The 27674-nt window shown below is 35.7% G+C and overlaps 1 protein-coding gene across 6 annotated transcripts in view; it reads left to right on the top strand.

Moving 5' to 3' along the window:
* Window positions 1-27369, top strand: part of BMAL2 (basic helix-loop-helix ARNT like 2) — a 117108-nt gene extending 89739 nt beyond the window's left edge. For 4 of the 6 annotated variants that reach the window (XM_077870647.1, XM_077870649.1, XM_077870645.1 and 1 more), the window contains 8 exons: window positions 2866-3106; window positions 3481-3587; window positions 3741-3891; window positions 4793-4851; window positions 5614-5722; window positions 19721-19796; window positions 21553-21661; window positions 23138-27369. In XM_077870647.1, the coding sequence (XP_077726773.1) occupies window positions 2866-3106; window positions 3481-3587; window positions 3741-3891; window positions 4793-4851; window positions 5614-5722; window positions 19721-19796; window positions 21553-21661; window positions 23138-23274 (989 nt within the window). In that variant the 3' untranslated portion in view covers window positions 23275-27369. Of the gene's footprint in view, window positions 1-2865; window positions 3107-3480; window positions 3588-3740; window positions 3892-4792; window positions 4852-5613; window positions 5723-10484; window positions 10739-19720; window positions 19797-21552; window positions 21662-23137 lie in introns of those variants that run through there. The other 2 variants (XR_013364109.1, XM_077870650.1) reach the window with 2 other exon arrangements.
* The last annotated feature ends 305 nt before the right edge of the window (window positions 27370-27674 follow it).

The raw sequence follows: 27674 nt of genomic DNA, 5'->3' as shown, positions 1-27674 counted from the left end.
GTTTCTCATTTAACTACCTGGATTGACAATGATCAATAAACAGAATAGGGAGTAAGTGATAAAGATAGGATTTGGCTGCATAATATTCCATAGTATGCATATACCACATCTTATTTATTCATCTATTGATGGACTCTTAGGTTGCTTCCATTTATTGGCTATTGTAAGTAATGCTGCAATAAACATAGAAGTACATATATCCTCTCAGATAAGTATTTTTGCTTTTTTGGGGTAAATACCCAGTAGAGGAATTATTGGATCATATATTTCTATTTTTAAGTTTTTGAAGAACATTGGTTGTACCAATTTGCATTCCCACCCACAGTGTATTAGGGTTCCTTTTTCTCCACATCCTTACCAACACTTGTTATTTCTTATATTTTTTATTTTAGCCATTCTGACAAGTGTCAGGTGATATCTCATTGTGCTTTGGATTTGCATTTCCCTGATGATTAGTGATGCTAAGCATTTTTTTTCATGTGAGTTTTTGGCCATCTGCATGTCTTCTTTGGAAAATTGTCTAGTCAGGTCCTTTGCCCATTTTTAATTTTTTTTTTTTTTTTGGTGTGTGGGTTGTTGAGTTTTATAAATTCATTATCTATTTTGGATATTAACCCCTTATTGGATATATCATTTGCAAACATCTTCTCCCATTCAGTAGGTTGCCTTTTTGTCTTACTGATGGTTCCCTTCACCAGGGAAAACCTTTTGAGTTTGGTGTAGTCCCCATAGTTTTTTTTTTTTCCTTCACTTTTGATTCTGTAGAAATATTACACAGCCATGAAAAAGGATGCTATTGTACCATATAAGACAACAGGGACAGACCTGGAGGGTATTATGCTAAGTAAAATAAGTCAAATACCGTATGATTTCACTAATATGTGGAATTTAAAATGAAAGAACAAACAAACGAAGAACATAAAAACTATAAACATAGGACAAACTGATGGTTGCCGAAAGGGAGAGGGATGAAGTTATGGGGAAAATGGGTGAAGGGGATTAGGCGATACGGGCTTTTAGTTATGGAATGAATAAGTCATGAGAATAAAAGGCACAGAATAAGAAATACAGTCAATGATACAGCATTGTATGGTGACAGATGGTAGCTACACTTGTGAACATAGCATAATGTTTAAACTTGTTGAATCACTATGTTGTATACCTGAAACTAATGTAACATTGTGTGTTAATTACGCTTAAATTATTTTTTAAAAAAGAAAAAAATACATGTGGTTTTTTGAAAGAGATAATGACAGATTAAGACATCTGTGGACCATGGAGGTGGTGATGTCTGTTAGGTGATGAGTGCAATGTCCTATGCATGGTTTACTAGAGCTAACCTAGGGGTGCCTGGGTGGCTCAAGTTAGTTGGGCATCTGCCTTTGGCTTGGGTGATCCCAGAGTCCTGGGATCAAGCCCCATGTCAGGCTTCCTGCTCAGCAGGGAGTCTGCTTCTCCTCCCTCTGCCCTGCTTTCTCTCTCTCACTCATGCATATGCTCTCTCTCTCAAATATTTATCAAATAAATAAAATCTTTTAAAAAACAAACAAAAACAAGAGCTAACCTATCTGTTCACTGCTTTGTTCTCAAGCCACTTCCTCATCACAGACTATGCCTTCAGCAACGTCTGACACTCTTGGCTCTGGGCTTACACTGGCTGTTCCCTCTGACTGAAACACCATTTGTTCCCTTCCCCCTTCATCACACAGACATCTCATGTTTGGACACCTTCCACGACAGAGCATTCACAGCTCCACTCTTTCTGCTGTGACTGTGGCATTAACTCTCAGTTTCCTGAGATAATGGTGCTAATATAAGAACACCTCACAGGATTATTAAGATTATACATTTAAAGCACTTAAAACAGCATAGCATATAAAGTATTCTCCAGGTCTTTGCTATTACTAGTAGTTGCTGTCTTATAAGATTTACTTATTATCCTCTGTTCATTTTTTTTTTAATTTGTTGTAATAACAGTCTTGCCAAATAGTGATTTAAAACAATGAATGTTCTGGTCTTTTCTAAATCTTATCACAAACAACAGTAATAATTTTTGCCAGGCTTTTTTCTCCCTTCTTTTGAAAATTTAAGTCAGTTTTTTTGTTTTTTGTTTTTTTTTTTACCTGTGGATTGCTGTAATCTATATACTGCCAATTTTTTATGCCTGTGTTGCATCTCATTGTTTTAAGAATTTCCTGATACTTGAGCATATGTATTATCTCTAATTTTTTATTATTTTGATCAGGCCTATTTGACAAGCTTTTTCCTATGAATTAATTGCTTGAGAGTTTTCTGAAAAGTGAAATTTAAATTAAAATTTATTTTTATACCTTTTATGAATTTCTCCAAATGTTCTCTAAATATTTTTATAGTCTATTATAACCATAGATAAAAATTAACAATTATATAAGTGCTAAATAAGAAATTTAAGAATTTCTGTGTAATTAACTGTTCTTTATAAATTTTGAATATGAATTATACCAAAGAGTTAGCTAAAAATAGCACCTTGGTGGCAAAGAGCAAGGGAGCTTGAAGTTTAACTTTTTCTAACAAATATGAATTATTATAATTTTAAAAACTGGCTTGGCAATATATTAAGCTCTAGGCCTACTTAAACGTAAATTAAATCAATCTTTTAACTTTTTATTGTAGTAGGTATACTTTATGAGAAAAACAACCCATTAATAAGGTTGTTAAATGAAATTGATGATTTCTTTTCAATGCAACATCTTCCCCTTTCATATTTTAGCACGTTTAAATGCTAAAATGCTTTATAGCATAATTATAACTATTATAAATGTCAAAGAAATTTAAGAGTTTATTCACAATGACTCAAACATTCTTTTTTAACAACTTTTGACTTAGATCATAGAAAATTCTGTACTATCCACTGCACTGGTTACTTGAGAAGCTGGCCTCCAAATATTGTTGGACTGGAAGAAGAAAGGGACAATAAGAAAAACAGTAGTAATTTTACCTGCCTTGTTGCCATTGGAAGATTACATCCATATATTGTCCCACAGAACAGTGGAGAGATTAAAGTGAAGCCAACTGAATTTATAACCCGGTTTGCAATGAATGGAAAATTTGTCTATGTGGACCAAAGGTGAACATTAAATGCCATAATGATTAGAGTTCAATGGGGTACTTAAGGCTATTAAAGATGTGCTTTGTAGCACTGCTAGATAAAAACTGGAATATATTTTAGCCAGTGGTGCAGAAACTGAGCATGGTCTGTGGCTACAATTTTATTAGTGAATGGTTGAAAGAGCATTCTCTGGACTGGGTGGGTGTCCATTCTATTTTGTACCTTAATCTGGGTCTAGGATAGCCAAAGGAAGCCCAGTGATGCATATGGGTTACTCATCCCCCTGTCCACTTTCCTACTATCCCTGACCCTGACTATTGGTATGGGGCCAATAGTACTCTGGAAGGGAATGCATTCACCAATCTGAAGTTTATTTTCAATTTTAACACCAGGGCAACAGCAATTTTAGGATATCTGCCTCAGGAACTTCTGGGAACTTCTTGTTATGAATATTTTCATCAGGATGACCATAGTAATTTGACTGATAAGCACAAAGCAGGTATGTATTCAGTGGGGTAATTTTCTGGTATTTTTTAATTACAGCTTCTACTCATGTCTCATTCCTGTGAAATCTGAAACTTGAATTAATCCTCAGGTGATTGATTTATATAGTTGTAGACCATTATGCTAATTACCACCTTCTCCTGTTAAGTTCTACAGAGCAAAGAGAAAATATTTACAGATTCATACAAGTTCAGAAAGAAAGACGGCTCTTTTGTAACTTTAAAAAGCCAGTGGTTTAGTTTCACAAATCCTTGGACCAAAGAACTGGAATATATTGTGTCTGTCAACACTTTAGTTTTGTAAGTAATTTTTTATGTTGTTAAGACCTTTATGTTAACTTCAAATGAGTGTCTTTTCTCATCTTGCTAAACCATTAAAGTTGTATGATCATCTGGTTTTGTAACTTGAGGACATTTTTTTTTGGCAATTAATTTACTGTTCAGTGATGTTACTTCTCATAATCTGAAATTATGAAAATTACTTCTCATAATTTTCCCTTTTGTAATACATTTCTTTTTGCTTGGTACAAAATGTGATAGTAAATACATTCACTCAAGCTATTCCTTCCTACTCTTCATGGCCTTGCCTTGTCCCTCCACTAAATGATGAAGTTGTAGCTTTAAACTATATATTTTTGTAAGAAATTATTTTGTCCTGCACGTCATTTTTACATGCACATCTTCTAAGCCTGGGGTACTAGAAGTGATTGTTTGGGAATATCTGGCTATGACTGTGTCAGCCAGCCTAGAAGAAGCGCCAACTTTTCCTGATTTGCTTAATAGGATAACATAGCCCATTCTAAGTTGTTTTTTCCTGTAAGTTTTTCTTCATGATTGTTGTAAGGTTGCATCCAGCAAATTCTATTTCCTAATCTACTATATTTAGTTTTTTTTAAAAGGCCCCCAAAGCTTAGTATCTCTAACAGTATCCCCTGTTATTCATTCCAATAATCCTTGCCTTCTTATCATTAGTATACAGAGTTTGTTACTGTGAGAAAATGTACCTTACAGAGTAATAGGGCATTGGGCAAAAGCCCGGGTACTTAGCATATCAATACTTTGATCTCTTGTGATGATATTAACAACGTGTATATATACAACAAAAAGGCCAAGAACTGATAAATACACAGGGCTTTAATGTAGTGACCTTAATAATTTCCTTTACTTAAGAAAAATCACCTATGGTATTTCTTAATTTTAGGGGACATAGTGAGATGAGAGAAGTATCATTACTTCCTTGCAGTTCTCAATCATCAGAAGGTAAGCTTAGTTTTAAAGGATAGAGATTTATTACTAGGATTGTTGCTATTATTACCATCTTTTTCTGTTTGGAGAAGGAAACATTTCAAGGTAAAACTGCAAAAACTTCTATAGCTTAAGTTATCCTTTTCAGAATTTCTACAATACTTTGATCATACTTCCATTATAATCTTACATCGTATCACAATAGTTGTTTGCTCAACTGGCCTGCCACTAGACTGATTGCTTCAAGAGTAGGAATGGTATTTTATCCATTATCTACCCCTAGCAGCCTCCATAGTTCTTTGTAGTTTGTGTTATTCAATACACATCTGTTGGGCAAGTTAATGAAAAGCATTAAGAGGAAGTTTTTGCTTATCTTGGTTTTCCACCATAGAAACATTTTAATGCATTACTTGTACAAATAAAAATAGAAATATTCAGGAATATTAAAAATAAAGCAGTATTGCTCTAGCTTTAGTATGGAGATTACAATGGGAATGAAATATCTGTACTCAAGGATTACAAGTTATGATTGTACCCTCAGTGATGTTCTATACATTTGATTCCTATCATTCTTTATACATAGCTTAAACCATCATGAGTTATGTTTGTAATGCAAGCATGAATGGCTGTAACATTTTAGGATGTAGCTATTTCTCTTAAAGAGGGAAACAGGAAATATATTTGAGTTGAAATAAAAAATATTAACCAAAGTTATATATATACATATATGTTTTAAAAGTCTTCAATTGAATTTTTCCTTTTGTTGTTATTATTTAGAATCCTCTAAACAGTCTTGTATTAGTGTGCCTGGAATGTCTGCTGGAATAGTACTTGGTGCTGGTAGTATTGGAACAGATATTGTAAATGAAGTCCTAGATTTACAAAGGTAATGTTTTATTGGTCCAAATATTTTCACAAGTTAAATTATTATATTTATAAAACCAACATTTAAAAATCAGGAAGTTTCCTGTGTGTAAACAGTAACTAGTTCAATAATATAATGGAAGAGAAGATCATTTTTCTAGAAGTAACAATGAAGTATTTAGACATGAACTTTACAAGTGTTCAGAATTATATGAAAACAAATTTTTAATGCTACAAAAGTTCACAAAAGATGACTTGAATAACTTTCTGGATAGTTGTTTTTTCAATGGGAAGACCACTACTGTAAGGATGCTAGTGTTTGTTAAGCTAATCTATGAATTCAATGTGGATCCAGTCAAAATGGCATCTTGCATATGTTTTTAGAATTCAACAAATATTACTAAACATATCGAGGAAAATTCTAAAAACCAAAAGAGATTAACCCTAATTGATATTAAAATATATTGTAAAGTTTTAGTCACTAAAACATTTCAGTACAATCCACAAATAGATTAATGGGAAAGAACAGATTTCAGAAATATTCCCAAACATATATGGGAATTTTATTATATGGCAAAAGTGGCATTTCAAATCAGTGAGGGGAAATAGATTAAACAACTAAGAGCATTATAATAACTCTATAACCAATGGGGGGGGGAACGGAAAGCTGAACACCAACTTTATTCTTTATATTAAAATAAATTTCAGATAAACCAAAGAGTTCAAAGTAAAATTTAAGAACTATAGAAGTATTTCAAGAACAGAGATATGAACTCTTATAATCTTAGTTTGGAAAGTCCTTTCTGGGATGCCTGGGTGACTCAGCAGCTAAGCTGATCAGCCCAGGGCGTTACCCTTGAGTCCCACATCGGGCACCCTACATGGAGCCTGCTTCTTTCTCTGCCTATGTCTCTGCGTGCCTCTCTCTCTCTCTCTCATGAATAAATAAAATCTTTAAAAAAAAAAAAGTCCTTTCTAAGCATCATAAAAAATCCAGAATTCATAAAGAAAAAAGTTGATAAATTATATAAAAACTGAAAACTTAAGTGTAATAGCCATTATGACAAAGGTAAAATAATAAATTGCAGGAAATATATGTTTCATATGCTAAAATGAACTTAATATATCTTACTATATGAAGTTTTATAAAAGAATAAACTATTTAAACTTTATAAATTTTATAATTTTATTAGCTTTTATTTATATTAAACTTTATATAGGATATAAAGTTATTAAGTAATTTTTTAAAAGAACCCAATAAAAAGAGAATAGAATAGAAAAAATTGTAAATGGTACTGAGCCTTCAACAGTTGCTCAACCCCCACCGAGTATTGTATATAAGTGGTGAATCACTGAATCAACCTCTAGAAACCAATATTACACTGTATGTTAACCTCCTAAAATTAAAACAAAAACAAAAAACAATTGCTCAACCCTACTCACAGTTACAAATATATACAGCTGACCCTTGAACAACATGGGAGTTGAGGACATAATCCACTCCTCCAAATATCTTCATATAACTTCTAAAATTTAAATACTAATAGTCTACTGTTGACTAGAAGTCTTACCAATAACGTAGATAGTAAATTAACACATATTTTGTAATGTATTATATATATAGTCTTACAATAAAGTAAGCTAGAGAAAAATCATAAGGAAAAGATTCTGTTCCAAGATTGTGACATAAGAAGACCCTGAATTCATCTCTGCCACACAAACACACACACCAAATCTATACCTATTTATAGAGCAGTTTCTCCTAAAGAAGAACTAAAGGCTGACTGAACAGCTTCTGTACAATTGAAGATATAGAGACTACAGAAAGAATAGCAAGAAAGATACAGACACGGTAACAAAGGGAATCCCTACCCTTGACACTGCAAACAGCAGTGGGAAGAGATCATGCTGAGGGACTAGAAGCAGATTTGTCTGCCATGGGGCATACACAAATAAGCCACCATTTAGAAGAGCAACTAGAATCTACAGGAACTAGCCTTGAACTTTGTCCAATAGCAAGGGAGCTCCTGGAACTCCAGGTCAGAGGGGCTAGCTGCCACAGCTTATAGTCCCCCTCCACCTAGAGAGTGTGGATGGGAGCAGGGTCCCAGCATCTAGGATGCAGCATCCTAGACGGCCTGTTTCTTCAGTGAGCTTCATGCCCCTAGCCCACACCAGCCCTGCTGTCCCAGCAAGGTGGTCTCAGTATAGCACATACCAGGTCAGTGTTCACTACAGCTCCAGCTGTCTTGCAAAGGTGATACAGGTACAAAGTACCCTAGAATATTCCAGGCCTGAACCACTTCACTTCCACATGACCTCTGGTGCAGAGCACTCTGGGACCACCTGGCTCATGCCTGCATTAGCTCCAGATGCTCCATCAGGGTGCTTCTCTTCACAATGTGCTCCAGAACCCTCAGGCTCAGCCCTGCCTAATTTCCAGCCATTCTGCCAAGCTTCTCTCTATGTGGAGAGCCCCAGAAACCCCCAGTTTATACTGCCTCATCTCTGCTGTCCTGCCAGGGCACCCTCTGTGCAAACAGCACTGGGACTCTACTGACCTGTGACCACTTCAGCTCCAGCTCCCACCAGGGCAGCCCTAGCATAGAGTACCCTGGGATCCCCATCCATGCCACCCCAGGTCTAGCCAGTCAGCAAAAGTTATCAGGTTCTTAGTCTACATAGAGGACAACCTTACACAAGCCCATTTCCTCAAGTTTAGGAGAAGTAGCTATTCCACTTAATTCATGGAAACAAAAACATTAAGTCAGTCAAAATGAGGAGAAAGAAATATGCACCAAATAAAACAAGACAAAACCCTAGGAAAAAATAAATAGAGATAGCCAATCTATCTGATAAAGAATTCAAAGTATTGGTCACAAAGTTACTCACTGGATTAGAGAGAAGAGTGGATGAACTTAGAATTTCAACAAATCGGGATCCCTGGGTGGCGCAGCGGTTTGGCGCCTGCCTTTGGCCCAGGGCGCGATCCTGGAGACCCGGGATCGAACCCCACATCAGGCTCCCGGTGCATGGAGCCTGCTTCTCCCTCTGTCTGTGTCTCTGCCTCTCTTTCTCTCTCTGTGACTATCATAAATAAATAAAAATTAAAAAAAAAAGAATTTCAACAAATCGATAGAAAATATTAAAATAATCAGGATTGAAGAATACAGTGACTGAAATGAAAAATACAAAAGAGGGAATCAATATACATTAGCATATACAGAAGAATGGATCACTAATTTTGAAGACCAGATAATGGAAAGCATCCAAGCTGAATGGCAAAAAGAAAAGATTTTAAAAATAAGGATGGGTTGGGAAACCTGGGTGGCTCAGTGGTTGAGCATCTGCCTTTGGCTCAGGGCATGATCCTGGAGGCCCAGGATCGAGTCCCACATCAGTCTCCCTGCATGGAGCCTGTTTCTTCCTCTGCCTGTCTCTGCCTCTCTCTGTGTCTCTCATGAATGAATGGGTAAAATTGTTAAAAAAAAAAATGACGGGTTAAGACAATATCAAGTGAACAAATATTTGTATCATAAGAATCCCAGAAGAAGAAGAGAGAGAGAAGTGGGCAGAAAACTTATTTGAAGACACAGTAACTGAAAACTTCCCTAGCCTGGGGAAGCAAACAGACACCCAGGTTAAGGAGGCAAACAAACAAAAATCCTCAAACAAGATAAACCCAAGGAAGTCCACAGCATGACTTCAGTTTTTGAAGTATCTTCAGTTTTTGACAATTATTAAGAGGATTTTAAAAGCAGCAGAGAGTGGCAACTAGAAATGTATAAGGGAAATCCATTAAACTATCAGCTGATTTTTCAGCAGAAAATTTCCAGGCCAGAAGAGAGTGGTTGGGTATATTCAAAGGGCTGAAAGGAAAAAATCTACAACTAAGAATATTCTACCCAGCAAGATTATCATTAAGAATTAAGGAGAGAGGGGCAGTAGGGTGGCTCAGTCGTTGAGCATCTGCCTTTGGCTCAAGTTGTAATCCTAGGGTCCTGGGATTGAGTCCTGTATCAGGCTTCCCAAGCAGGGAGCCTGCTTCTTTCCCTGCCTCTGCCTCTCTTTATGTTTCTCATGAGTAAATAATTAAAATCTTTAAAAAAATAATTAAGGAGAAATAAGAGTTCCCCAAATACAAGTTAAAAGATTTCACCACCACTAAACTGGCCTTACTTGAAACGTTAAAGAGAATTCTTTGATCAGAAAAGGCTATAAGTAGAAAATTATGAAAGGAAAAATTTTCACTGGTTAAAAAATATACATAATGAGGGTCATAGATCAACCACTTATAAAGCTAGTATGATGGTTAAACAAAAGTAATAAAATCAGTTATAGCAACAAAAATTAAGATATATAAAATTAAAAAGTATAAAATATGCTTTGGGATTTTCCATATATAGAGTATCATGTCATCTGTGAAGAATGAGAGTTTGACTTCTTTGCTGATTTGGATGTCTTTTATTTCTTTTTGTTTTCTGATTGTTGAGGTTAGGACTATGTTGAACAATAGTGGTGAGGGTGGACATCTTTGTCAGGTTCCTGACCTTAGGGGAAAAGCTCTCAGGATTTCCCCATTAAGAACGATATTCACGGTAGGCTTCTCATATTTGGCTTTTATGATATTGAGGTATATTCCCTCCATCCCTATACTGTTAAGAGTTTTAATCAAGAAAGGATGCTGTACTTTGTCAGATGCTTCTTCTGCATCTATTGAGAGGATCATATGGTATTTGTCTTTTCTTTTATTACTCTAATGTATCACATTGATTGATTTGCAGATGTTGAACCAGCCTTGCAGCCCAGGAATAAATCCCACTTGGTCATGATGAAGAATCCTTTTAATGTACTGTTAGATCCTATTGGCTAGTACATTGGTGAGAATTTTTGCACCTGTGTTCATTAGGGATATTGATCTCTAATTCTCTTTTTGGTGGGGACTTTGTCTGGTTTTGGGATCAAGGTAATGCTGGGCTCATACAAAGAATTTGGAAGTTTTCCTTCCATTTCTATTTTTGAAACAGCTTGAGAAGAATAGGTATTACCTTTTCTTTAAGTGTTTGGTGGAGGGCAGCCCGGGTGGCTCAGCAGTTTAGCACCACCTTCAGCCCAGGGCCTGATCCTGGAGACCCGAGATCGAGTCCCATGTCAGGCTCCCTGCATGGAGCCTGTTCCTCCCTCTGCCTGTGTCTCTGTGCCTCTCTCTTTCTCTCTCTCTCTCTCTTTCTCTGTGTGTGTGTGTCTCATGAATAAATAAATAAAATCTTTAAAAGAAGTCTTTAAAAAAATAAATGTTTGGTAGAATTCTGCTAGAAAGCCATCCAGCCCTGGACTCCTTTTTGTTGGGAGATTTTTGATCACTTCTTCTGCTTTCTTGCTGGTTATGGGTCTGTGCAGGTTTTCTATTTCTTCCTGTTTCAGTTTTGGTAGTTTATATGTCTCTAGGAATGCATCCATTTCTTCCAGATTGCTTAATTTGTTGATATTGCTCATAATATGTTCTTATAATTGTTGATTGTGATCTCTCCTCTTTCATTCATTATTCTATTTATTTGAATCCTTTCTCTTTTCTTTTTGGTAAGTTTTAAAGCAGCTCAGGACAAGAGGTCAATAACCTACAAGGGTAGAAACCTATCCACAGAGACCTGGCTGGACAGAAAGGATTGGTATGATATATTCAGGGTGCTAAATGAGAAAACCATGCAGCCAAGAATACTTATCCAACTAAGATGTCATTGAAAATATAAAGAGAGATAAAAAGCTTCCAGAATAACAGATACTAAAAGAATTTGTGACCACCAAACCAGTCCTACAGGAAATATGAAAAGATATCCTTTAAGCCAAGAGAGAGCCCAAAGTAACAGACCAGAAAGGAATAGAGAAAATATTCAGAAACAGTGACCTTACAGGTAATACAATGGGTGCTAAGTTCATATCTTTCAATAGTTACTCAATGTAAATGGGCTAAATGCTCCAATCAAAAGACACAGGGTTATCAGATTGGATAAAAAAAAGCAAGAACCATTGAAACACTGTCTGCAAGAGACTCATTTTAGCTTCAAAGACACCTTCAGATTGAAAGTGAGGGAGGGGGATCCCTGGGTGGCTCAGTGGTTTGGCCCCTGCCTTTGGCCCAGGGTGTGATCCTGGTGTCCCGGGATCAGGTCCCACATCGGGCTCCTGGCGTGGAGCCTGCTTCTCCCTCTTCCTGTGTCTCTGCCTCTCTCTTTCTCTCTCTGTGTCTATCATGAATAAATAAATCTTTAAAAAAAAAGTGAGGGAGGTGGAAAACCATTTATCATACTAATGGACATCAAAAGAAAGCTGAGGTAGCAATCTTTATATCAGACAAATTAGATTTTAAACCATAGGCTGTAATAAGAGATGAAGAAGGATACTATATCTTAATTAAAGGGTCTATCCAACAAGATCTAATAATTGTAAATTTTTATGTCCTAACATGGGAGTGGCCAGTTATATAAGCCAATTAATAACAAAATTAAATAAGCACATTGATAATGATACAATAGTAGGGGACTTTAACACCCCACTCACTGCAATGTATAGATAATCTAAGCAGAAGATCAACAAGGAAACAAAGGCTTTGAATGACACACTGGACCAGATGGACTTCACAGATATATTTAGAACATTCTATCCTAAAGCAACAGAATACACATTCTTCCCAAGTGCACGAAGAACATTCTCCAGAATAGATTACATGCTGGGTCACAAATCAGATCTCAGTCAGTACAAAAAGACTGGGATCATTCCATGCATATTTCCAGACCACAATGCTTTGAAACTGGAACTCAATCATAAGAGGAAATTTGGAAAGAATTCAAATTCATGGAGGTTAAAGAGCATCCTACTAAAGCATGAATGGGCCAACCAGGAAATTTAATTTTTTTTTTTTTAATTCATGGAAACAGGGCAGCCCAGGTGGCTCAGCGATTTACCACCACTTTCAGCCCAGGGCCTGATCCTGGAGACCCAGGATCGAGGCCCACATCAGGCTCCCTGTGTGGAGCCTGCTTCTCCCTCTGCCTGTGTCTCTGCCTCTCTCTCTCTCTCTCTCTCTCTCACTCTCTCTCTCTCTCTCTCTCTCTCTGCCTCTCATGAATAAATAAATAAAATCTTTTTTAAAAATTTCATGGAAACAAATGAAAATGAAAACACAACTGTTCAAAACCTTTGGGATGCAGCAAAGGCAGTCCTAAGAGGGAAGTATATAGCAATACAGGCCTTTCTCAAGAAACAAGAAAGGTCTCAGATACACAACCCTACTTTACCCCTAAAGGCACTAGAGAAAGAACAGGAAATAAAGCCTAAATCCAGCAGGAGAATAGAAATAATGGAGATTAAAGCAGAAATCAATGAAATAGAAACCAAAAGAACAGTAAAACAGATCAACAACACTAAGACCTGGTTCTTTGAAAGATTAATAAGATTGATAAACCCCTGGCCAGACTTAGCAACAGCAGTTCTAAGAAGGAAGTTTACAGTGATACAGGCCTACCTCAAGAAACAAGAAAAATCTCAAACAATGTAACCTTCCATATAAAGGAGCCAAAAAAGAAGGACAAAATGCAAAGTTAGTATAAGAAAAGAAATAATAAAAGCCAGTGTGGAAATAAATGAAATAGAGACTTAAAAGATCAGTGGAACTAAGAATTGGTTCTTTAGAAAGATAAACAAAATTGATAAACCATTAGCCAGACTCAACAAAAAAGAGAGGTCTCAAAATTAAAAATAAAACAGAAGTTGCAACCTACACTGCAGAGGATTATAAGAAACTACTGTGAAAAATTATATGCCAATAAACTGAATAGCCTAGAAGAAATAGATAAATTCCCAGAAACATACAGTCTTACAAACTGAATCAGGAAGAAATAGAAAATCTGGACAGATCCATTACTAGTAATAAAATGGAATCGTGATCATCAAAATCTCAACAAATAAAAGTCCAAGACCAGATGGATTCACAGGTGAATTCTACCAAATGTTTAAAGAATTGTTAATACCTACTCCCTTCAAGCTATTCCAAAAAAATAGAAAAGAACGTTTCCCAGTTTATTCTATGAGGCTGGCATTACACTCATACCAAAGCAAAACAAGACAGACATTATAAAAAAACAAAACAAAACCCTATATAGCAGTATCTCTGATAAACATAGATGCAGAAATCCTCAGAAAAGAATTAGCAAACCAGATTCAAAAATGCATTAAAAGGATCATTGAGCATGATCAAGTGGGATTTATTCCAGATGTAGGGATAGCTCAATATTTGCAAATCGATGAATTTGATACACCACAATAACAAAATGAATATGGAAATCACATGATCATCTTAATAGATACAGATAAAGCATTGGGGAAAAGTCAACATCCATTTATGCAAAAAAAAAAAAATCCAACAAAGTGGGTTTAGAAGGTACATACCTCAACATAAATAAAAGCCATATATGAAAAAAACAGAATGGACATTACACTCAATGGTGAAAAACTAGAGCTTTTTCTCTAAGACCAAGAACAATAACATCCCCTCTTCACCACTTTTATTCAACATAGAACTGGGAGTTCTAACCATAACTATCAGACAAGAAAAAGAATAAAAGACATCCAAACTGGTAAGGATAAAGTAAAACAGTTACTTCTTGCTGATAACATGGAACCATACATATAAAACACTAAAAACTCTACCAAAAAACTAGGAAATAAATGGATTCAGTAAGTTGTGAGATACAAAAACCAATATATGGAAGCCTGTTGTTTCTATATGCTAATAAAGTAGCAGAAAGAGAAATTAAGCAAGAAATTAAGAAATTAAGCAATTAAGAAATTAAGCAATTCTGTTTACAATTACACTTAATAAAATACCTAGCAATAAACTAAGGAGTTTAAAGTTCTGTACCTTGAAAAGTACAAAATACTGATGAAAGAAATTGAAGAGGACACAGACAATTGGAAGGACATACTATGCTCATGGATTGGAAAAATATTAAAATGCCCATACTATCCGAAGCAATCTACAGATTCAATATAATCCCTATTAAAATACAAATAGCATTTTTCGTACAACTAAAACCCTGAAATTTGTATGAAACCATGAAAGTTTCCAAATAGCCAAAGCAATCTTGAGAAGGAAGAACAAACCTGGAGGTATCACAGTATCAAATTTCAAGATATATTCTAAATCATAAAAAAAATTATGATATTGGCACACATTTAGACACATAGATCAATGGAACAGAAGAGAGCCCAGAAATAAACCCATGATTATATGGTCAATTAATCTATAAAAAAGGAGGGAAGAACATGCAATGGGAAAGGACAGTCTCTTTAATAAACAGTTCTGGGAAAACTGGATAGCTACATGCAAAAGAACTTATACCATACACAAAAATAAATTTGAAATAGATTAGAGACCTAAATATGAGAACTAAAACCTTAAAATTTCTAGGGGAAAAAAAGGCAGTAATCTCTTGGACACTGACCTTAGCAACATTTTCTAGATAGGTCTTCTGAGGTAAGGGAAACAAAAACAAAAATAAACTACCGGAATTACATCAAAATAAAAAGGTTTTACACAGCAAAGGAAAGCATCAACAAAACTAAAAGGTAACCTACAGAATAGGAGACAATATTTACAACTACTACATTTCGTAACAGCTTAATACCCAAAATAAAGAATGTATACAACTCAACATCAAAAAGACCCTAAACACCACAATTTAAAAATGGGCAGAGGAAACATGAGAGACTCCTAACTCTGGGAAACAAAGGGTAGTGGAAGGGGAGGTGGGCAGGGGAATAGGGTAACTGGGTGACGCACTGAGGAGGGCACTTGATGGGATGAGCACTGGGTGTTATACTAGATGTTGGCAAATAGAACTTCAATTTAAAAAAAAAAAAGAATAAAAAAATAAATAAATAATAAAATAAAAAAGAATAGAAAAAAATGGGCAGAGGATCTGAATATACATTCTCCAAAGAACACATACAGATGGCCAATAGATACATGTAAAGATGCTCAACATCACTCGTCATCAGGGAAAGGCAAATCAAAACCACAATGAGATATCACCTCACACCTGTCAGAATGGCTAAAAATCAAAAGACAAGAAATAGCAGGTATTGGGGAGACTGTGGAGAAAAAGCAGCCCATATGCATGGTTGGTGGGAATGTAAATTGGTGCATCCATCGTGGAAAATAGCATAGAGGTTCCTCAAAGAATTAAAAATAGAAATACCACCTGAGTGGCTCAATCAGTTAAGTGTCTGACTCTTGGTTTCAGCTCAGGCCATGATCTCAGGATTGGAAGATCGAGCTGTCAATGAACTCTGTGCTCAGCCGGTAGTCTTTTTTTTTTTTTTAATAAAAATTTTTAAAAGATTTTATTTATTCATGAGAGACACAGACAGAGGGAGAAGCAGGCTCCATGCAGGGAGCCTGATGTGAGACTTGATCCCGGGACTCCAGGACCATGCCCTGAGCCAAAGGCAGACACTCAACCGCTGAGCCACCCAGGCATCCCAGCAAGGAGTCTTCTTGAGATTCTCTCCCTCGCCCTTCACCCCACTAGCACACACACGTTGTCTCTCAAATAAAATCTTTAAAAATAGAAATACCTATATATGATCTGTTAATTCCATTGCTGAGTAATTACCCAAAGAAAATGTAAGCACTAATTTGAAAGGATCTGTGCACCCTATGTTTATTGCACCATTAATGATAGCCAAATATGGAAACAACCTAAGTGTCCATTGATAGATGAATGGATAAAGAAGTGTTGCAATAGTGTTTACACAGTGGCAGTATTCTGAGCAATGAGGTTTGTCTGAGGTGCAATTATTGCTAAGAAGTAGCATATGTGCGTGTGTGTACGCACACACACGATATTACTCAGTCATAAAAAAGGAATGAGGTCTTGCCACTTACATCATCATGGACTTAGAGGTTGTATACTGAGTGAAATAAGTCTGACAGAGAAATACCACAGGATTTCACTTCTATGTGGAGTCTAAAAAATTAACAAAAAGCAGAAACAGACCCATAAATACATAGAACTGATGGTTACCAGAGAACAGGAGTGTGGAGAGGATGGGTAAAATGGGTGAAAGGAAGTGGGAGGTACAGGCTTCCAGTTACAGTATTAATAAGTCAATGGAAAAAAAGGTACATAGAGAATATAGTCAATGGTAATGTAATAACATTAGTGACAGATTGGAGCCACACTTGTGGTGAGCACAGCATAATGTATAAAGTTGTTGAAGAACTGTGTTGTATGCCTGAAACTAGTGTAACATTGTGTGTCAACTATACTTCAATGTAAAAGAAGATGAAAAACATAAGAAAAAATATACTTACAGTATTTATCAAAGAAAATTCATGTGTAAGTGGACCACTGTAAGTGGACCCATACAGTTCAATCCCATGTTGGTCAAGGGTCAACTTTATATATAAAATTAAACAAGGTGATGAGGTTTTTCATTTATAAGATTGTCAAAGATTTGAAAGTTTGATAATACTCAGTATGGGTGAGTGACTGTGGGAGTAAACAGTGGGAAATAGTTTTTAATTAATAAGTTAATACAAATATTCTGGAGGGCAATATGATGATACCTATTAAAAAATGTAAATGGTTATAGTCTTAGACTCAAATTCTACCCCAGGAGCAAATATTCTTACACGACTGTGCAAAGGTCGATGAATAAGACCTTTCATTGCATGCTTGTTTACAGTAGTGATTTAAATATTTATCATAGCCACAACTTGTTATGGCATACCTATACAACAGAGTATTGCGCAACTGTTAAGAATTAGGTAGTTCTATTTATACTAATATAGAAAGCTCTTTAAAATATGTAGTTAATAGCGCAGGAATAGAACAAAAGAATAGTATGTATAATAACTCATTTGTATAAGAAAAAAAGAGATGAGTTTATATATGTGAATATGTGTATATGCAGGCTCCTAATTGCCCATCTAAAACCCTTGAGACCAGATAGGCCTTGAACATAGAATTTCGTTGGATCTTAGATCGTGTTTTGGAATTTACTTTTTTTAAGAGAACAATTAGTTATCTCATGGGCAGCACCCCATAATCCAATTAGTATTTATGCTTTGAGAAGTATTTACAGGTTAAATGGTAAAATGTGTGGGAGAAGAGTTTGGGGTATATATATTAAATAAGATTTGGGAAAGAATTACTGAAGCTGTTTGGTGGATATATGCTCTTTCATTTTATTATCTAATTTTATATCTTTTTGCAGTTTTCCGTAAAAAAGCTTAAAGATATTTCTAAAGTGAATAGTTGTAAATACTGGCAGAACAAAGTAGGATAAAACATTAGCCTCATTATCAGGTCAGATTTTGCTGAGTTCAGATCAATTCTGATTTTACTGCCACAAGAATTATGGAAAAATCAGTTTTTTTTTTTTTTAAGAATTATGGAAAATCAGTTTTCAAGGCATTTTGGATTTTGGAATTGTAAAGAACCTAAACCCCACAATCTATAACAATACAGAAAGTTGTTCAGACTAGTTGAGTCTGAGTCTTCTCATATTTACAACTAGGTGTTGAAGAGTGGGAGATATAGAAGAGGGAAGAAATTTTTGCTTTTTGTTTTCTACCATTTTGTTAGTCTAATTTTTTTAAGTTCTCCTATTAAAAAGTTTCCACTAAAGGAAATCATGGAGACATTTGTCATGTGACTACTGTATGTCCAATTTTATTGAATATTGAATACTTGCAATGTGCTATATGCTTTAAGTATCGAAAGTATTATAAATCATACACACAAGGATATGCACATAATCCATCATACACTTTGATCACAAATTTCTTTACAACACTTAATATGTAAAACTGGCCATAGCATAGGGTGTATTTTTAAATGCTTGAGTGTGTAGTTTGTACAATCTTGGCATTTAATCCTATACTGACTTTTGCTATAGGATCCAGGGTTCCTTCTAGATTTAAGGTTTTACAACTAAGTGACTTAAGTAATGAAAAACCTATCAGTGAGAGACAGTTTATCTTTTAATTGGAATAAAATATATATAGTATTTTTTTAAGATTTTATTTATTCATGAGATACACAAAGGCAGAGATATAGGCAGAGGGAGAAGCAGGCTCCCTGCAGGGAGCCCCACGCAGGACTTGATCCCAGGATTCTGGAATCGTGACCTGAGCCAAAGGCAGATGCTCAAACACTGAGCTACCCAGGTGCCCCAAAGTTTAGTATTTGAACCATTTTTAGGTATATAGTTCAGTAGCATTAAGTACATTTACATTGTGGTATAATCACCACCACCATCCATCTCTAGAACTTTTTTCACCTTGCAAAACTGAAACTCCCACCAAACTATGATGTCCATTTCCCTCTCCCCTTAGTCCCTGGCAATCACCAGCCTACTTTCTGTCTCTGAATTTGACTACTCTGAGTAGTTCATATGAATGAATCATATTGTATTTGTCCTTGTGTGCTACTGTCAAAGTCTTGAAGAGACCAGTATTATTATATTAGGTCTTGAAGCGATTAAAGTGTAGGATATTGTTTACATTGTTTTGGGGTTTGTTGATTTTTCTACCTGGGGATAAATTATAGTAAAAACAGGACACATTTTTCATTGAAATAGGCAGGATATTAGGAAAATTTCTTTATTCTTGGTTCTGTTATTTATATGGAATTGATAAGGAACAGAATCTTGATGTGAATGCCTACTTTGAACTGCTATTTATTAATCCATTACTTTACCACATGCTTTATTAAGACAGACAACATGATTTACCTAAGAGCTCTTAGCTCAGAGTTTTAGGTTTCTATTTACCACAGGGTGTTTTTCAACAATCCATAGTAGAAAAATAAGTATGGCACTGAATAGGTTGTCTAATTATGGAAACTGTCCTGACCTTCAGTCTCCTGTTTTTCACTGTATTTTTAAAATCATATTATAAGATAATTTTTCCTCTAAATACATAGAGAAAATTTTTATGTGTCACTTTTTGAAGGTTACAGTCTCCTTCTCTTGATGACTCAAGTCCAACAGATTTAATGAAAGATTCTTGTGCTATCAACTCCAGGAAAGTAAGTACAATAAGTAATAATACACATGAAATAAGTGGGTGAAATTTGTTCCTTCTTAATTATTTCCCTTGAGAAAACATGCCATCCTATAAAATGAACTCTTTCCATGGTTTTTAAGAAACAACATAGAATAGTGGTTGACAGAAGTTTCAGCACACTTACTATCTGGGTCCATGTTGTGACTTTGACACTTACTGCTTGGTAAGTAACCTCAGGCTTGTTTTATAAACTTTGTGCCTCAATTTCCTCATCTGTTAAATAGGGGGTAGCAAATAGCACCAAACTTAGAGTGGTGTGTGAATTACTTGATTTGATATAAAAAAACAAAAACTTAACAATGCCTGGTACACAATATATGCTCAATATATGGTAGGTATTATATTATTTTAATGGGCTCCAGTTCAGTGGATTAAATGTACTCCTTATGGTCTGGAAAAAGAAATTTTAATACTGTAAACTACAAGTATTACATACTGTTTAACTCGGTTTAACAAATACTATTTATAATACATTGTTACATATACAAAATTGACTCAACATAGTGCTACGCATCTGGAAGAGTCAAGTACAATAGAATTGTAAGGTATCTCAGGGAACAGCAGGATCTAAAGTAAGTCTATAAGTGGTCTAAAAAAATAGGAGAAAAGAGAAATCTGACCAGAGACAGAAAGAACATTGAAAAAAAATGTTTTTATACAAATGTCATGAGTCTTTTGGTCTAGTATTTAACTTCTACTCATACATTTAGTAAATGTTTACTAGGTATCCATTTTGTGCCAGACAATAGGCAAGAAGGAGGGAGTTAAGTCATCCCAACATAATCTCCAAGCAGTATACATTATGTAGACATTTTATAAATCAAGATCATCAACTTAAGACAATACAGGTAAATATTGTACTTTTTCCCACCGAGCATTATTGCATTTATTTAGTGTTCAAAATAAACTTTTGTTTCATAAAACATAAAACTCAGATAGTGGTTACCTTAGCAGAAGAGAAAAAGGGATGTGGTCAGAGGATAATTGCCACACTAATAAGTTGTCAGTAATACTACATTGGTAAGCGATGTATGTTGATGAGCTACTGATTAACTATTTGCTTGGTCTGTAACTATGTAACAGTATATTAACTTTTTGGTAAAAGCCTCCAGTTTAATCCATTTCTTATTCAATAGCACTATTTCCCATTGTAGTTTCAGGTGAGACACAGTTTCACCATCATTTTTCTTAAAAATAAGCAGCTTTTCCTTCTTAATCTAAAACTTGTCCTTCTAGTATGTGCATTCATTTATGGTTATAACGAATGTGAACTATGGAGTCAGGTGGATGGGTTAGAATAATGGTCCCAACACTTGGGCAAGCTATTAGCTTCTTTAGCCCTTAGATTCTTGACCTCACAACATTTGAAACATGAAATGAGCGGAGCCTGTGGATTGCCTAGCACACAGTCCTCAGTAAATGCAAGCTGTCACACCAATGAGGGCAGTGGTAGTGCTGCCAACATTTGGCCTACATTTGATCATTACTAAAAGATCTTTATTTCATTCAAGTAGGAACCTTAACTGTTTATTATTTTTAAAATAAAATAAATTTATTTTTTATTGGTGTTCAATTTGCCAACATACAGAATAACACCCAGTGCTCATCCCGTCAAGTGCCCCCGTCAGTGCCCGCCACCCAGTCACCCCCACCCCCTGCCCTCCTCCCCTTCCACCACCCCTAGTTCACCTTAACTGTTTATTATTCTGTCTTTTCAGACGTCAAAAAAGGAGTTGATTCCACTAAATTCTTCTGAAATAGGGAAGTCAGAGGCTACAAGGCGAAACCAAAGTGCTGTTCCTCCCCATAGTCATGAACCACTCCTTGGTAAGATTTCTTGGCAACTGCTCGCCATTTTAGTTTTCCAAACACTTTCTTAATCATTAGGTTTTCAGACATAGGAGACTTCTAGAGAAGCAATGAGCTTTAAAACTAAGATTTTTCCATTCAAAATCCTAAGCACAATAATTAAACTCTTTGACTTTAAGGTGTATGCTACTCAGTGCCTGGACATTGAAAATTCCGTTATCAACAGAATTAGTTATGGGTATTGTTAATACATACCATTTAAATAAAAAAGTATTTAAGATGCAATTATTCACTTAACTATATTTATGCAGACTCAAATCAAGTAAATTGAAGTGACACAGTTTTATATCATCCATAACTAACTACTACTACTAACTATCTACTGGAAATGTAAGTTAAAGAGAAAACAAGAACTTGAAAGAAACTGGGTTTCAGCCTCACAGAGCATTACATGTTAATCATCTCAAATTCTATTTTACTTTGAAAGATTTCTAGAAAACTTTGGCTAATATGTAGCTGTGTGTTAACCCATAATTTCTAGGGCCTCTTCCTTATCTCTAACTTAAATAATCTTACTTCTATGGTTTCTTATTTCCTTTTTCAATGAAAAATCTCTTATAAGATTTTTCAGATTTTTGGAAGGGGATGCTTTTCTGTCAGGCTTCCCTTTCAGGTTAAAGTAGTACAGAATTTGGGGATCCCTGGGTGGCTCAGCAGTTTGGCGCCTGCCTTTGGCCCAGGGCGCGATCCTGGAGTCCCAGGATCGAGTCCCACGTCGGGCTCCCGTCATGGAGCTTGCTTCTCCCTCCTCCTGTGTCTCTGCCTCTCTCTCTCTATCATAAATAAATAAATCTTTAAAAAAATAATACTTTAAGAAGTACATAATTTTCACAAGGAATGATAAAGTTAAGTTTATCCTTCCAGGCTCTATACATTCATATGCATAGAGACTAGCCCCTAGGTCCCAATTGTCTGGGAGTCCATACCTTTTAGTGCTGTTATTTTCTATTAGAAAACTCATAGATCAGCTTATTTTTGTGCATCAAGAGTTATGTGCAGTTTCTGACAGCACTTTGTTATAAATTTAAAAATATATCCGCCTTATGCAATTTAAGACACATGCTTTTCCTTCGAAATTCTATTGTGTAGTATTCTAGCCTTGCGATTAGTTTTTTTGAAGTTTTAATTTAATTCCAGTTAACATACAGTGTAATATTAGTTTCAGGTGTACAATATAGTAATTCAACACTTCCATACATCACCTGATGCTTATCACAAGCGCACTCCTTAATCCCCTACACCTATCTCACCTATCCACCCACCCACCTCCTCTCTAGTAACCATTAGTTTGTTCTCTATAATTAAGAGTCTGTTTCTTGAATATCATTAAAAATGACTAAGCAAGCCAAAAGAGAGAGAGAGAGAGAGAGAGAGAGAGAGATCATCTTTTAACCTCCAAACATACTTACACAGGTCTGTATTTTAATTTCATAGGCGAAAATGCCCAGCTGGATTTTGATGCCTTGTGTGACAATGACGACACAGCCATGGCTGCCTTCATGAATTACTTTGAAGCAGAGGGGGGCCTGGGAGACCCCGGAGACTTCAGTGACATCCACTGGACACTCTAGCATTTTACTTTTAACTCTTAAAAATTAGGAAAGTGTTAAAGCATTTCATTTACAAAAAAACTGTATAACCTCTGTACTGTATTGATACTGATTTTATCTTTTATTCCTCAGTAGTCTACCAATTGTTATAGATTTGCACCTTACTTCCACAGCAGTATGGGGAGATGTGAGGTTTCCCTTTACAAAGAATGGTTCAGTTCCCTACTGACTTCTTTACTCAGTGACATGGCTTAAAACCCACTAGTTGCTATCCCTTTGTTAAAATACTTCCAACCAAGAATATCACATACATCTTGTTTTGGTTTTGTTTTTATTTTCTGATGCAGTTTTTGAGTTTGAGGAGTTTCGTATTGCCACTTTCCTGTGTCTAAGATTCATTTATAATGGATTTATAATAGTATATTTGTAGAAGTTGGAGCATCTCCATTTCTTATATCTTATATATTGAAGACAGGGCTTACACACTTTAAGAAAACGAACATTTAAAGAGATGGTACAATTGGTAGTCATAATTCCAATGTACACTGTATTCAGTCATTGCACATTTGAGTAAACAGAAAGCCAGGATAGTTAGCTTGGTCAAGAACATGAGAAGGACTTTAAGAGGATTTATTTAAAACTCAGGGAAAAAAAAAAAAAAAAAGGTTTCAACCTTGCTACAGAAAAGAAAAGATTTCAGGCCCTAGATCTTGGTAATTATCCCATACATGTAAGAATTACTGTTAATATAACTATTCAAGATTTTCATTATATATAAAACCATTTTTTTCTGCAGAAAGATACTTAATGAAAGATCAGCCATGGAGGAAAAAACAAGCCCAGGCAGGTTAACGTTCTTGGGTAAAGTCCCAGTTAAATTCATATTTTAAAAATGTTTATTGCACATAAATCAGTTTCTTTATACACATTTGGGAAAGCGATAGGTTCACTGGTGAAATGATTAGTTAACTGACCCAGGAACTAAATGTGGCCTTCTAGATTAGGCAATTACAATCACTGTTGCCTATAACCAATTACATGAATGCTAAGTAAAGTTTTGAAACTGAGGCAATGAGAAAGAATTTAAAAAACAATTTTCTAGCTATAATTACAAATTTGGAGATTGTCTTTTAAACTTGCAATTGAGGGGTGGCTTATACTTGAGCACAAGAATATTTAGAATCATGTATGTATACATACCTTTTTGAAGGTCATACTTTCATAATACCTTATGTTTTTTCATAGCTCTTTCTAGTTTACCAAGTGTGTTCTCATAGATTTTCTTTTGTGCCCCACAAGTCAAAGTATAATAGACTAGGAAATTAATGGGGAAGCCCGAGGCTTTGATATAGGGGATCCAAGGTGTTCTCTTCCTCTACGTGGCACTACACTTTCCAAGTTATCCCTCTGAGCCTTGCACCAAAACAAAGCATTATTTTGACCTTGCACATTTCCTTAGGCTGGATGTAATAAGTTAGAACATTTGTCAAGCAGGTTAATAGCAAACATACCAACAGGCAATGGGCCAAAAGCACGTCCTCCCTTCAGGCCTGACCACAGCAGTGGCTATCTGGGCAAGGGTGTATTGGCACATTGTCCTCCAGCCAATACAAGGTTCCAGCAATATGGGAGGGTAAGCTCCCACTTCTGGGACTTGAGAGACATGTAGGTTTACAAGAAGCCAAAGAAACCCTACAAGATGAGGGAGATGGGTTTGCAGTAGGCTAAGCATGATAGTTTTAAGTCTGAAGAAGGGGGATCAATCACATCTGTTAAGTCCGAGGCTGTCCCAATGTAACAGTTTAGGGTCTAAACCTTTGCAGGTTGGGCTTGGCATCCAGAGTTGACCTAAGCCAGTAATAGCAAGATGGATCACCGTGGCTGGATGGCCTTGAAAGCAGAGGGCCAGACCCTCCCGATGCAAGGATTTGGGAGGCAGAGTTTCCAGAGGCCAGCCATTGCTACCCCACAGAGAAGCAGTTTTATTCTCTTTGCAAGAGGAAGAGTTGGTCTGTAGACCAGTGGGCAGATAGTCAATTGAAGGCTTTGCTTTTCTACTAACCCACTCGACTGTTTTTGTTTTTGTTTTTTATTTTGTAGATTTTTGTCCTGGGCCCAGAATCCAATCCATACAATATAGCTCTCCCAAGTTTAGTGTTTTCTCTAAAGTGTATATGTAGCATTTACATTGAATTGCTATTAGGCATGACAGATATTTTTATGGCTTCCCCTATATTACTTTTTCTCCAACCCATTAATTTCCTGCATTTTGAAGCAAAGCATCTACATGTTAAATGAAATCATAAAAATATTAAAAAAAAAAAGAATATCCTAGTTCTGTGATTTTTTCCTAAGAAAAAAAATCTTACAATACTTACAATACAGTACTTATAATACTTACAACAAAGTACTGGAGTGGGGAAGAGCCTAGGAACAGAAAGAGCCTGCTCAGCCTCAGTTTAGCTGTTTGACCTCAAGTAAGCCATTTAAACACACTCTGTATGTGCCTCAGTTTCCTCATCTGTAACAAGAGGTTTGATCTCTAAGTTTACTTCCAGTTCTGATTCAGTGATTCTAATCTGTGGGCCTTGAATATTAGGGTCAGACTCTAGAACGGTGTCATCTAGTATACAGCCACAGGCCATGTGTGGCTATTGAACACTTGAAATGGAGATACTGCAAATTGAGATAGGCTGTAAAATTCTTACCAGGTTTTATAAACATAAAATATCACACTAAAAGTTTTTTAACAGGACACCTGGCTGGCTCAGTTGGTGGAGCTGTAACTCTTGATCTCAGGGTCATGAATTCAAGCCCCATGTCAGATATAGAACTTACTTAGATAAAAATTTTAAAATATAAAAACTATATTTTAAATAAACTGTTTTATATTGATCACATACTCAAGTATTTTGGATATACTGAACTATATAAAAAACATTTTACTTTTTACTCTTAATGTGGCTACAAGAAAATTATAAATTACACATGTGGCATGTATATATCTATTGGACAGTGCTACTCTAAAACATTTTGTTAAGTGGATATTATTGAAGTAGGCCAAAAGTTATACAATAATAACTATGATATTTACCTCTAAATGCCGTGGGTTACGGAACTGTTGTTTATTGATCCTTTAGTATAATCAAATAACTGTGAACTTCTATCAAAATTCAAAACTTTTTTGAAACCAGTAAACCTGAAAATGTTATCAGATATTTCATTACATGATGATAGCCTGAAATCAAATAAAACTTGGGCTATAATATTGACACCCTATCGCAGTCACAAAATTTGGAAACCCATTGAGAAATTGAAAGACAGATAGGAAAATAGAAAATAGAGGCTTCTGGTAGATAAGTAGGATTAAAGTACTTCATTGCAGTGTCACAATGGGAAAAGGCTGTATTTATTAGTCCTATTCTTTGAGGAATTTCTAGAATTTTATAGCATCTGGGCACAGTAAATGAAATTATCACTATCTAGTTATTAGACCATGTTTAGTGTCATTTCAGATCCTGCTCTAAAAAGGCATCTACTATTCAGATAGGTCATTGTTTGGCTCTGGAATTGGAAATTCAGATTTGCCAAACACGGTTATGGGAAGAACCGGAAAAGATCTAGTTATCAGAAGCCATAAGGGAAAACTGCCAAGTGGCCACTAGGTGTCACTTTTCCATTTCTATAGTGCTTTGTTTTCATTAATATTTCCAAGTTCTATGGGGCCTGAGGGGGGCATTTATGACTTGCATTTAGATTAGGTCTGCCTCTCTGGTGTTAGTTGTTTTATGAAAAATGCTTTTTAAGAGAAGTCTGGGAAGATGTTTCCCCACATAATAAAAGAACTTTGGTTTAAGATGCTTTCCAGAGGTGTTGCCCGTAAAAGGGGACTGTAGAAAGAAGACTTGTCTAACCTGGAACATGCTTTATGAATTCATTTGAGAGTATATGGTATGTGTGTCACTGCTCCTACATCCCTGTGCTTAGATTTGTTTGTTTGTTTTTTTTATACAACTTTTAGCTCTTTTCCAGTTTACTTGCTCTTGTCTGTATATTGGTATTTTTTAAATTTTGTGGTAAGTAATGAAGAGTGAAATTAAAATATATTTATAATAATTACTAGTTTGAAGTTTTTTAAATTTCATGTATTTTTTTTTTAAATTTTTTTTATTTATTTATGATAGTCACAGAGAGAGAGAGAGAGAGTGAGAGGCAGAGACACAGGCAGAGGGAGAAGCAGGCTCCATGCACCGGGAGCCCGATGTGGGATTCGATCCCGGGTCTCCAGGATCGCGCCCTGGGCCAAAGGCAGGCGCCAAACCGCTGCGCCACCCAGGGATCCCCTTAAATTTCATGTATTAAACCTCTTCCAAAAAAGTATATCCTTAACTACTTTCTAAAGTGGAAACATAGACTAGAAG

Source organism: Canis aureus, chromosome 25, assembly GCF_053574225.1.
Source record: "Canis aureus isolate CA01 chromosome 25, VMU_Caureus_v.1.0, whole genome shotgun sequence".
Taxonomy (NCBI): domain Eukaryota; kingdom Metazoa; phylum Chordata; class Mammalia; order Carnivora; family Canidae; genus Canis; species Canis aureus.
This window is presented reverse-complemented; position numbering and strand designations above follow the sequence as displayed.